This window comes from Umbelopsis ramanniana (genome assembly GCF_025399195.1).
Source record: "Umbelopsis ramanniana AG unplaced genomic scaffold K450scaffold_3, whole genome shotgun sequence".
NCBI classification, from domain to species: Eukaryota; Fungi; Mucoromycota; class Umbelopsidomycetes; order Umbelopsidales; family Umbelopsidaceae; genus Umbelopsis; species Umbelopsis ramanniana.
This window is the reverse complement of record NW_026252089.1, coordinates 358,770-370,964: the sequence shown is the minus strand read 5'-3', so window position 1 is coordinate 370,964 and position 12,195 is coordinate 358,770. Positions and strand designations below refer to the sequence as shown.

The 12,195-nt window shown below is 42.3% G+C and overlaps 5 protein-coding genes across 5 annotated transcripts; 4 read left to right on the top strand and 1 right to left on the bottom strand.

Annotated features, from left to right (window-relative positions):
• The first annotated feature begins 20 nt into the window (after window positions 1-20).
• K450DRAFT_220567 (uncharacterized protein) lies at window positions 21-1,697 on the top strand. The gene is made up of 4 exons (XM_051585575.1): window positions 21-405; window positions 474-485; window positions 567-1,335; window positions 1,396-1,697. Exons 1-4 carry the CDS (start codon window positions 136-138, stop codon window positions 1,602-1,604), a joined length of 1,260 nt encoding a protein of 419 aa, XP_051448918.1. The 5' UTR covers window positions 21-135; the 3' UTR covers window positions 1,605-1,697.
• An 85-nt stretch (window positions 1,698-1,782) lies between these two features.
• Window positions 1,783-4,215, top strand: K450DRAFT_220562 (uncharacterized protein). Its single transcript, XM_051585574.1, has 4 exons — window positions 1,783-1,861; window positions 1,931-2,063; window positions 2,133-3,174; window positions 3,244-4,215. The coding sequence occupies exons 2-4, from the start codon at window positions 1,942-1,944 to the stop codon at window positions 3,973-3,975; spliced, it is 1,896 nt and encodes a 631-aa protein (XP_051448917.1). The 5' UTR covers window positions 1,783-1,861; window positions 1,931-1,941; the 3' UTR covers window positions 3,976-4,215.
• Window positions 4,083-5,564, top strand: K450DRAFT_220555 (uncharacterized protein). Its single transcript, XM_051585573.1, has 3 exons — window positions 4,083-4,252; window positions 4,314-4,512; window positions 4,579-5,564. Exons 1-3 carry the CDS (start codon window positions 4,154-4,156, stop codon window positions 5,358-5,360), a joined length of 1,080 nt encoding a protein of 359 aa, XP_051448916.1. The 5' UTR covers window positions 4,083-4,153; the 3' UTR covers window positions 5,361-5,564.
• Window positions 5,457-6,959, top strand: K450DRAFT_220554 (uncharacterized protein). The gene is made up of 4 exons (XM_051585572.1): window positions 5,457-5,660; window positions 5,751-5,903; window positions 5,984-6,709; window positions 6,777-6,959. Exons 1-4 carry the CDS (start codon window positions 5,553-5,555, stop codon window positions 6,801-6,803), a joined length of 1,014 nt encoding a protein of 337 aa, XP_051448915.1. The 5' UTR covers window positions 5,457-5,552; the 3' UTR covers window positions 6,804-6,959.
• An 80-nt stretch (window positions 6,960-7,039) lies between these two features.
• On the bottom strand, window positions 7,040-11,945 carry K450DRAFT_220542 (uncharacterized protein). The gene is made up of 14 exons (XM_051585571.1): window positions 11,248-11,945; window positions 10,630-10,724; window positions 10,522-10,557; window positions 10,380-10,446; window positions 9,866-10,313; window positions 9,640-9,742; window positions 9,467-9,563; window positions 9,154-9,407; window positions 8,890-9,092; window positions 8,547-8,823; window positions 8,348-8,483; window positions 7,831-8,260; window positions 7,483-7,768; window positions 7,040-7,399 (listed from the first exon to the last, which is right to left on the bottom strand). Exons 1-14 carry the CDS (start codon window positions 11,573-11,575, stop codon window positions 7,193-7,195), a joined length of 2,967 nt encoding a protein of 988 aa, XP_051448914.1. The 5' UTR covers window positions 11,576-11,945; the 3' UTR covers window positions 7,040-7,192.
• Between the last annotated feature and the right edge of the window lie 250 nt (window positions 11,946-12,195).

Genomic DNA, 12,195 nt, shown 5'->3' with positions numbered 1-12,195 from the left:
TGCGGTTCAGCAACATCAAACTCCACACGTTTTGATGACCCACACAGCGGATGCCGTATTCGGACTTTGTCGTCAAAGCTGAAGAAGATGTGACTTGCTTTGTCGCTTAGCAACACTTTTCTTCAGGTTGTGGTCATGTCAACGCATAATGACAATCACCAACTGCTATGGGGTGTTCTATTAGGATCACTCGTCACAGCTTCCTCCATCACCCTGTATCTCAACCTCTCCTCGTCTAAAAAGCATAGTCCTCGACATCGTCGTGATTCCCTTGATTCTAACCATTTATGCCCACCTGGTAATATCAGAGGCATGGAAATTGTTGACGGCGTGGACGGTCTTATTGGCAACACGCCGCTGATGAAAATAAGGAGCCTGTCTGAAGCGACAGGATGTACCATATTGGTGAGTATGAAATCCATTCATGCTGGCACCGTTATTGTAAATCAATTGCTGACTTCTTGGAATTATAGGGAAAAGCAGAGGTATTTTGACACATTTGATTTCGGATTATGTAGTTCTATCGCCAATTATGATTGCTTCATATGAGCTAACAAACGCTTTAGTTTTTAAACCCGGGTGGGAGCGCAAAGGATAGAGTTGCATTAAATATCATCAAGACGGCAGAAGAACAAGGCCTATTACGGCCCGATAACGGAAGCACCGTGTTTGAAGGTACTGTTGGATCGACTGGTATCTCAATTGCCATGATTGCTCGTGCAAAGGGTTACAATGCATGGATTGTCATGCCAGATGATCAAGCAAAAGAAAAATATCAGCTATTGGAAAAATTAGGAGCAACAGTAGAGAAGGTTCGACCGGTCAGCATTATTGACAAGCGGCAATTTGTTAATCTTGCCCGTACAAGAGCGGAAGAGTTTAGTAAAGATGGCGAAGCATCCAAGGAAGCGCAAGGATATTTCGCCGATCAATTTGAGAATAGAGCCAATTTCCAGATTCACTACCAAACTACCGGTCCAGAAATTTATCGTCAAACCGGTGGTAAAGTAGATGCTATTGTCCTTGGCGCAGGCACTGGAGGCACGCTATCCGGTATTTCTACCTACCTCAAATCTCTTTTACCAGGTCTCAAAGTGTTTCTCGTTGATCCGCAAGGATCTGGTCTCTACCATAAAGTCAAGCATGGCATTATGTACTCGCCTACAGAAGCTGAAGGCACACGTCGGCGCCATCAAGTGGACACTGTAGTAGAAGGGATTGGAATCAATCGACTTACTCAGAATTTTGACATTGGAAGAGTACACATAGATGATGCGTTTAGGGCCACAGATGAAGAGGCGGTAAAGATGGCCCGTTACCTTGTGAGAGAGGATGGTGAGTTATGCTTTTCCAAAATAAGTGAATAATATCGGTATCTCATGCCATCAATTTCAGGTCTCTTTGTTGGCAGTAGTTCAGCTGTTAATTGCGTTGGAGCTGTACGTGCAGCACGCAAACTTGGACCTGGTCATGTCATTGTCACGCTTTTGAATGACTCTGGCCAGAGACATCTTACCAAGTTCTGGAGTGACGAGTATTTGAAAGAGAACGGAATTCCTTATGAACTCAAAGATGAAGATACCATAGATACCATTGTACGGTGAGGAGAAGTACGCTATATAATTAAAAAAAAATGGAAATGTGCTCAAATTTTTAAAGTGCAACCACTGAACGTTGAGCGTTGGGACATGTTTCAGCCGCCGGATGTTAATAATGTGTGAAGCTGAAGTTAAGCAGATATTTCAGTCAAAAATTATTTGACTTCCTTGATTGAATGTCATAGTAGGAAGATATATGTACTCTGTTAACGTCTCGATATCATGATTAGGCACGTATTTTGAGAAGATTTCTCAAGTTGCAGGTTGGTGTATGCTGATTGGCTGACCCTGTATTTCCAGCATTTTCACACTGCTTCATTGAAATTTTCGAGAAAGCAGCGGTATGCTCGAAACGCATACACCTCCACTGGCGCCAAGAGCGTGCCAGCGTTGCCATAGTTTAAAAAAGAGATGCGACCGAGTATTCCCATTATGTCTGCGCTGCCACATGTCCAAAAGCAAATGGTAACTGAATTCAAATCGACCCGATCCTAAAAGTCAGTTCGAAAAGACGGAGACTAACCCTTTCAATAGTGTATATAGTGAACTACCAAAGGATCAAGCAGAGGAAACTATCAAATCATGTACACTTGAAAAATTACAAATGCAATTGAACGACTTACAGGCCAAAATGAACGTTTTAAGCAGTCATTCAACGCAGCAGATATCTTCTATACCGATGCTTCAGGTCGATGGCACCAATACAGTATTACAGCAAGATCTACAGCAAGATCTACACTCGCTTCAGCACACTATATCAACTAGTTCAGATCCTTGTTATAGATGGGACATTAAAGTAAACGCAGAAGGTATCGCCATCGATACCTCTGCTTTTACTATTGCCGATTTGCTCAAAGGGATGAGCCATAGCGCCCAAGTCCTGGGAATCGATGAACCTCTGTTTATGGAAGCCATAAATCAAGCGCAAATACATCCTGCACTGCGCTGGCGCACTCAGGACGAAGGAATCGTCAAAAGGTTTCTCAATGTGTATAGCGAGACGCAAGATGATATGGATAATACATATCCGTCGGCGACAGAGAACGACTCCAGCAACTATGTAATGATATGTCTACACAATTTCTTCAACTGTTTTTACCCATGGGCACCTTGCTTTCACAAACCGACATTTATGGCAAAACTCGCTAATCCAGCAGAACACACCCTCTCATTTCGGCTTTTGATTTTAGCTATCTGTGCCTACAATGCGTCGCACGCTTTGGGATTCCACGAAGGCGAATACCCATGGGCTGGTGTGAGCGAATACGTTCGATCTGGTCAAGCATTCTACGTTGTGGCTCGAAGAATTCTTGCTGACATCTGCCTAGATGATGGCATAGAAGTTTGGACCATTGTTGCCTTACACTATCTCTCTATATATTGTCTTGACAAATCTAAAAGCCGCAGTTTGCACTATCACTCGTTAGCAACACGTATGGCAATACAACGAGGCTACAATATATCGCAGCAACAGTCAGAGGAGTCAGTTGAACTGGAGATTGGCCACAGGCTGTGGTGGACTCTGATGCTGTTCTCCGACATACTGGATTGGACTGGCTATACAGACGGCGATTTGGTGAGTGGATATACACTTATGTAGAATGTATGCAGAGGGAGGATATTAATTGGAATGGACCTGAAACAGAATGCTCTTCAAGAGACCCAAATTGCGCTACCAATGCCACTTCCAGATGAAGAAAAAACTACTGCAGAGGCACTTGCGTTTTATGTACACTTTATTCAGAATGTTATGAAACACAATGGTATTCACCAGGGATTTATAGCCAAAGAGCGGAAGTACAGAGTTCATCATGATAAAGAATCAAAAATGGACGAGAGTGATAACAATACCGCTTCTCCTATAAATCCTGTACTGGATTTTCCGGACATGGAATGGCAAGAATATCTTCCTGACAGTACAAGAAATACAATGAAATACTCGCTGCAAATAGTCCAACAGTTTACCGAGTTAACTTTCCATAAGCGACGCATACTAGAAGCTCGGCTCATCAATGATGATAAGACCCTCTCGGAAGCAACAGAGGACTGCATATCGACTGCCAATTTACTGGTTCTGACTTTTGAAAAGTGCTATGGCCACCAACTAACTCACTTTAACAACGTCATGGAATTATGGCATGCTAGCATTATGAGTGTTATATGTGCTGTATTGCTCGACGATATACCCGGCGCCAACGATTTGACCATCCAACAGAACGCTGCTGAACAACATGAGCATTTGAAAAGACTCTTACAGATATTCAAGGATATCTCATATTCACGCGCATCAGAAATTCAAATTGACCGAGTTCGGGACCATAACCCGGCATGGGACAAATTTAATCGTGTTCTTATTGCCCAAGGATTCGTCAGATAATATGTTTTATCTATTGAACAGCTGGAATTGAAGCATTTCCATCATTAAAAAAATTCTTTGCTTAAATACCTTGCTTAAAGCACTTAATTTTTTTTTTTCACTTTGGTCGGCCAAGGATCACCAGTTTTCCATTTTTGCCCCTACCTTCTAGTATTTTTCCTAGATCGGTCGCGGCTCCATGACAAGCGATAAGATCGAGCCAATATTCAATCCGAGTCTTTGGAGACAACGTCGGACATTCTTGCTGAGAATATTAAGTGAACATTGTGTAAAATCGGTATGACCAGATTCCAAAATGCCTGCTCTGTAAAGCTCGATGCTAACATGCACTCCATTAGGTACTGGATTATGGTTGCGGTGAAGGCGCCTTATTATCCGTTTTGACCTCGCCTGTTGGTTGCGTTGATGAGATTGTTCGACTAGCTGGACTAGACATTTCTAGTGAAGCTCTTGCATTGTGTGCAGAAGCCTGCGAGCCCATGAAAATGGACTACGATAATTTGCGAGAAAAAGCATTAGATATCTATCTATATAAAGGTAAGATCCTTACGATGTCATGGAAGGTATGAATGTATGTCATTTTAATGAAGTGGCATGTACTAGGAAGTGTAGATGTTGCAGATAAGCGGCTGGCCGACTATGATGCGATTGTCTGCTCCGAAGTAATAGAACATTTAGAACTCGACGATGTGGAAAAAATGTTGACCACCGTCCTCGGTATCTATCGACCACGTTTGTTCATAGTAACTACACCTAATGCTGAGTACAATATCAACTTTCCTAATTTAAACTATGGCACTGACGGCACCAAATTCCGCCATGATGATCATCGATTCGAATGGACCAGGTGCGAATTTAATGCATGGTGTCAACGAGCGGCAGATATGTATGGATATCAAGTTGAATTTTATGGTATTGGAAGCATGAAGCAGCCAATTGTAACTAAAGACGTGGGCCACTGCACACAAGCATGTGTTTACCGTCGACTTGAAAAACCGGCTGATAAACCGGCCTGGGATGACCGGCAGAGGCACCAGTTATTTCAACACATTGCGTTTCCATGGTACAATAAGTCAGACAAAGAAGAACATGATACAATCCAAGAATTGAATGAGATCATTACAAAGCTTACCACTATCACATACACATTACCGAATTGCGCTTCTCAAGTGCGGACTGAGTGGTGTGAAACATGGAGCTGGGATGAATTATCGGAAGAAACCCCTCTGCCATCGCCCCCTATCGAAGAAATTACTATCACCGACATCATAAAAGATATATCACCGGAGGAACTATGGAGCATGTTGAGAGTGCGTCAATTATGTCGAACCAGGGAACGGTTGAGGGAATTACTCGTCAAAAGAGACAATATCGAGATGCGATAATTTTTTTTTGGGTAGTGAGTCAGGTTCCCATAGTGACTGCTTCGCATCCGCCAAGCAGGTGCTTCCGATTTTGCTTTTTGTTTTTATTTTTTATTCCTTTCTTTCTTACTTGGGGCAACTTCCACCTATAAAAACCTCCTTCTATTACTTTCTCTGTCCGGAATGACCTGAGGTCCCTATTCAATTTTTCAAATGGAAACAGCTTCGTCCCAACAACAAGCAATAGTGGATCGATTGGCACCCGATCATGGGGCCAAGTCCAATATGAGAAAACAACTCGACGACTTACTCTTTGGCTCCGTAAGCTACTTTCTGCCTACCCTGATCCACTATACTTCTTTCAAACAGCAAATTGACCATCTTTTCTCTCTTATGTAACTTTTTGAGCAGATAGCTGGACTTGTCGGAAAGTTTGTGGAATACCCGTTCGATACCGTGAAAGTTCGTCTGCAGACGCAGTCGCTTAGTAACCCCAAATACTCTGGTCCATTGGATTGCATCATGCAAACTGTCAAGCAACATGGCATCAAAGACCTCTACAGAGTATGTTGTATTTTACCTTGTCATAATGCTTTGCCTGGGAATTTCGACTCGTATGTTTACGTATTGCTTTACTTTGTCAGGGCATGTCTTCTCCGCTTGTAGGATCTATGATAGAGAATGCTGCCCTATTTGTAGGGTATAAGCAAGTACAACGTATTATACGAGATGTTTCAGCTACACCTGAGCAAAGGAAGCAGTATGCCGAACAAGGCACTATCGATGAAGACTTACAGCCTTTGAGCTTGAGCCAATTAATTTTAGCTGGCACGATATCCGGAGCCTTTACCTCTATTGTACTCACTCCCGTGGAACTGATCAAATGCAAACTTCAAGTTCAACAACATGGTGCTCAAGGATTAGTCCATTTCCGAGGTCCTATTCACATCATCACTCACACCTTCCAACAACATGGATTGGCTGGATTTTACCGAGGACATCTCGCTACTTTCATTCGTGAATGTGGTGGAGGAGCGTTTTGGTTTGGATCATATGAATACGTTTGTATGCTGTTTATGCATCATCGAGAAAAGCAAGCCGGGAAACCCGTCTACAAGAAAGATTTGTCGGCTCAAGAACTCATGGCAGCTGGTGCTATTGGCGGCATGTCATATAACTTTTCATTTTTCCCATTCGATGTGGTTAAAAGTCATATGCAAACCGAGGAAGAGCTCACTGGCGTAAAGCGACGTTTTGGCCAAGTTGTCAAAGGCCTTTGGCAGGGTGCTGGCATTCGTGGATTTTACCAAGGATGTGGCATCACTGTAGCTCGCAGCGCCCCCACTAGCGCCATCATATTTATGACATATGTGAGTGTAAAAGAAAATGAGATTGCTTTTTATTTATACTATGAACTAATTGAACATTTTGTTATAGGAACTTTTATCGCGCCACTTTGGATAAGGCGTTCGCACACTACTATCTATATGCCTTACTACACCTCGTCGCTAATGTTGGAATCCTGGTTTCTTCATTGTACATATTGAGCCGAATCCCGCAATATCCTGTTAGCATATTTTTCAGTTCTTCCTTTCCTTTCATCATTATTCTGTTTCTGAACACCACGATGTACACTACCATATTGAAATTTATCACTTTCGTTCATGGAATGGCTAAGCAAAATATAGAGCTCTGTTTGAATGTAAAGGATTTTGTACAGTGCGTTTGTTAACGTGGGTGTGCGTGTCGAGATGAGTAGATAAAACGGAAGGTTTTTACAGCATTACAATAAAAGAAGAAAGAAAATGTGACAAAGTGATGGTGGAAAGAAAAATCATTCTAGTCTTTTGTGCTTAGAAGCGGTTGGGAGCGCCACGAAACTTGTTACCACGTCCTCCACGAGGTCCTTTACCACGACCACCGCGAGGCATTCCTCTTGCACCTCCTCGGAATCCACCTCTAAAGTTTGGATTTATCGCAGGTCTTTGGCTGGGTCCGCTAGGCACAGGTCCAGAAGCAGAATATTGTCCTCGTGCTGTTGGCGTTGGTTGTCCAGGAACCTATGGATAAAAAGTTTAAATTAGAAAAGTGTCTCTAATGATTGGTAACTATCTAATGGATAGGTCGATTTTGAACAACTTACAGGATAGGATTGATCGGGGTAGGGCTGATTATTTCCATACTGCTGGTTTCGATTGGGAGACTGGTATTGCTGTGGAGGGGATGTTTGATAGTAATTATAAGGCTGTCGCGGTGGCTGTTGGGGAGGTGGTGGTGGCGGGGCTGATTGAGGCTGTTGCCATGAGTTGGATGATGCTATAGAGGCTGATGGGCCAGTAGGTAGAGTGTTCACTGGAGGCGAGGATATTGCTGGACTGGGCGATTTATTGGGAGCAGTGCCCATAAGCCCAAGCAACGACTGAACAAGGCTGTATAGAGCGTTTAAATAAAAAAAAGAATATGTACAGAAATGCATATCAACAATACTTACCTAGGATTCTTAAGCAGTCCATCAACCAGACTGAGATCTACTGAGCCGTTTGCATTTGTTGGCGGTGGTGGAACTGTAGCCTGTACCGGTATCTGAGAGTGCGATACCCCATTCATTGATTGTAGCACCGAGCCGGCAGCAGCTAAAAGATTATTCATAATAGCAGGATCAGTAGGCAGAGGTGGCTCCGGTGGTGGTTTTGCTCTCTCAGCATTGACTTGATAGCTATACAGGTCCTCCAAAGGAATGTGTACGATATTGGCATCTGGATGTACAGGAGGAACTTCGTTTGGTTCGGCCGGTGACGGAGGTATATGCGCAAGACTGGTATAAACGGCAGCAAATGTCGACTCTTCTCGAATCGCCTGTGCCTTTGACTCTGCAGTTTCTTCTGGAAGCGCAAGAACAAGATGGTCTGGTAATCGGATAACTAAAAGTTTGAAAGTTTGTGTGTTAGATAGATACGAGCCAAAAATCTACTTTCTCTGGAAAACAGAAAGTGGCTATCGACACTTACGCGATGGAATATGCCAATCTTTGGTACCCTCTGGTACCTGTGCTGGATGCGTTCTTTCGAAAGCCATCCTACCTTCACCCACATCAAGGTCACGGGCGTTGCCATGTACATGATTTATTGCCTCACCAGTGGGTTGCTAAATAAAAGTGATTTAGTATTGCAACAAAGTATAATTCCCATACATCCTCATGTAACTTACATCTGCCCACTCTTCAGCATTTGGTGTATAATATCTATATTCTGCAATTCGATCATCAGGAGCGAACGTAACCCCACGTTTCCGTTTAGTGCCAGCACTGTCGCTGCCTGCGGCTTCAGGCGACTTCGCACTGCTGGTACTTGGCGGTGGTGATTTTGGTGGACTTTCAGGTGATCGTTTCTGTTCAGGGCTACGACCAATGGTTGAAAGTAGTGCATCAAGTGAAAAATCTGAACCTTTTCCAGTAGGTATCGTGCGGCCCGCCGTTTTCGCCTTCCTGATTGTCGACAGATTGTTAGTAAACTGCGATTTCATTCATCATATGTTTCTATTGGATACTCACTTTAGTTCATTTACATTGAATGTAGACGCTTTTGTGTCACTTGTGGGTTGACTGGCTTTGGGTTTGCTAGGCTCTGGAGTTTGCGGTCGCTTAGGTGCTAGTAAGCGATTGAAAAAATCTGTATCCGTAACTGCCTTTGCCTTGGCAGAAGCACTTTCCTTAGTGGCAGTGGACTTGACACGCTTCACATTTTGCTTCAGATCCTAGAAAAAGCGTTACATTATATACCAATGGCTTTATTGCTCTTAATGATTTGGAACCTACCTGTTCAGCGCTTTTATGCGATCGTTTAAGACTATCTGCTTTACCGTCTCCAGAATCGCTATTCTTACTACCCATTGGAGATGATTTACTATCTTGATCAAGAGTTTGTACAGTGCCACGAGCTTCTTTGTTTGCGCGAGTTTCAGCAAGGGCAGCTTCCAAATTTATAGCCTCTTCTTTCGTGGGTTGATAATGGTGTGTTCTTTCCCATTTCGCATCGAGATTTGTAACAGCTGTTGTCACATCTGGTGGGTCTGTAGTAAAGTAAGTATAGAATCAATTCGGTATGCGTTACATCTGTTTCTCGACTTACCATCGCTGCCGGTAGACATGGTTGCTATCAGGCGAACAACTCCTTGGATCTTCAGATGCCTTAAATCTGATGCGTAGGTTGGAAGCTTGTCAAGTGCCTGATAATTTATACATAGAGTTATAAACAAAAGGGGTCTTTCACATCATCTCATCTTCATCTATACGGCAAATTACCTTCAATATACTCATTGTTATCCGCATCATCTTTTTGTCGTAATAGGAATAGAGCCAGTTTCCAAGCGTTCGTATGCCTATTCTTTCCTCGTGATGAACAAATCTATAGGGAAAACGTTCGATGGCACAGGCGAACGCAAAAATAAGTACCAATACGAGATCGAATATAGTTAGTAAACATGAACCACAGGTGAGGTAAAAAAAAATAAACAGGGGTGCTACATACTTCTGTAGTAACGCAATATCGTCTGTCTGAATGATCTTCTGCAATATGACCATACGGGTCTTTGTGCTTTTTTCTGTCTTGGTCAATTGCACCAATTGCATCATATCCATCAATGAAGTCACTCCTTGAGACGGATCTAATAAACTGTCTTGCTCATCATCTGGACTCATGAGCCTCTCCAGTCTACTCTTCTCATCCCTTGCATTTCTATCTACCAAATGTCTTTGAGATCCTTGAGCAGGAGCTGTCAGGCTGTACTGATCAGCAGGTGCTTTAGGATTTGTAACATGCTTTAGATTGGATGATGGTAGGACAGTTGATGGACTATCACTACTTTGACGCGGTTGTACATAAGGATTATACACACCAAGGTCAGATTTTGAATCTGAAGATGCTGTAGTTAGAGATGGAGTAATCTCTGGCAAAACATCGGCTGTTGGCGATTGATCTGTATTGCCAGAAAGGTCAAGATATGCATCTAGGAAGTGTACAGAGACATTGGACGAATAAATACCATTGGAATGAACAGGGAGTGGGTCTACATCCATGGCTTCATCTTCGGTAGAGTTTGGTTCAGGTATCTGGTTTTGGGAGCTGTGCATCAGTGTATGCTTGTGGCGGTTTGTAATTACTCTGACGAAGTGACCGACGCTTACCAGTGCCGTGTTAGAAATGTCTCCAAAGTTATTTGGCTGTAAAATACAATAAGATAGGGATAAGTTTAAATGCTCTACGTTATCGATCCTTTCTCAAAGATTGCTCACGTTTTCGGTCACTGGCTGAGGGTTCATAGCAACTTCGTAGTCCTTGTCTAAGTCTGAGTCTTCGTTTGACTTGGACGAATGGTGTACTGAGCCTTCTATTGAAGGAGAATATAATTTTGGTCAATATAAATCGTATTTCTATAAGTTACTTTTTCCCTTAAGAGAAACACGAAGAAAAAGAACGTGGTTTTTGAAATTGTGCATATCCTGTACACTTTCTCCCAATCAAGCAAGAACTCCTCGCATTACGGTAACCAGTACCGCCAGGATACACCGTCCACAATAGAGATTTGCGGGATGACTGGTACATCTGGCTATAGCATGCACAAAGAAGGCGTGACAGATCGGAGAGAGTATTCAAGATATCAGGAGATTTCTAAGTACAACGTTTGCAATAAAGAATATAAAGAGGAAGAGTGGAAAAGCAAACATAGATAGTATCGGACAGGATAAGAGTAGGAGAATATATAATGATCAATGAAAGAGATCAAACTCATTCGAGTTCATGCTCGCGCAGCCAACACATATATGAATATGCGTTTTTTGTTTTTTTTCCATATCTTCTCTTTTAAAAAAAAAAATTGAAATTGTGCAAGTTGAAATGGACTCAATGCTTACCCTCGGTAACGGTATAGTGCAGTCTTGGCGACGGTGATTGTGGACTGGGTGAATTAGAATGGTAGGATTGACTATATGACAAATGAGGGGCATTATTATTATCGCCGACGCTATTATTGTTGCCAACTGGCTGATCTGCTTGTTGTTGGTATGACGGATTAGGACTTTTCACAGATGATGAGTACTTGTAATCTAGGTGATGTAGGCTGTGGTCGACAGGAGAAATTAAATTGGATTGCTCCGTATTGTAATGTGAACCCGACAAATCTTGTCTCAAATCAATAGGTATGTGCTCCATTTCTAGTGGCTCTGGTAATGCATCAGCCATTCAATGTTATCAAATTCACCAAAAGCAGAGGCAAGACAAAAGGTAAAAGGATACTAGCGAAGTTCGTCGGTTACGGCAAAGGAAAATTTTAATGAGCGGATGGGTGACGTAGTAGTCACGTGGATAGCACCCTATACTTTCTGGGCTGTCAGCATCCATTGTGCGCTTTGACGACAGCATTGATCTTGCTCGTGCAGTAATATCCGTCGCTTCGTTCTTCGAGCTGGCCAATGAGCAGTATGCTAGAAAATTTTTGATTTTTTTTAGTATTATAATTACGTTTAAATCATGCGAATAGCCTTTGGCCTGCATTCGAAGTATGGGGTGCTTTGATTATCAAGTTACGGCTACACACATATACAGTATGAAAAAAAAACACTGTGTAGAATAGCGCATATATGCATATATATATATATATTTTTTAAAAAAAAAAAAACCAATTAAGAGGGAGCATCACGACAAATGTTTACAAGCAATTAGCATCAGTAAAATAGCAAAAAGAAAATTAGCATGACAATCTGGTATAGAAAAGAGGTAGGCAGAACCACAAAGTTCAATTAAAAGTTGAAATTGGCATGAAATAAGGGAAAAACAATAAAAGGAATGTTTGTGTATAAGAT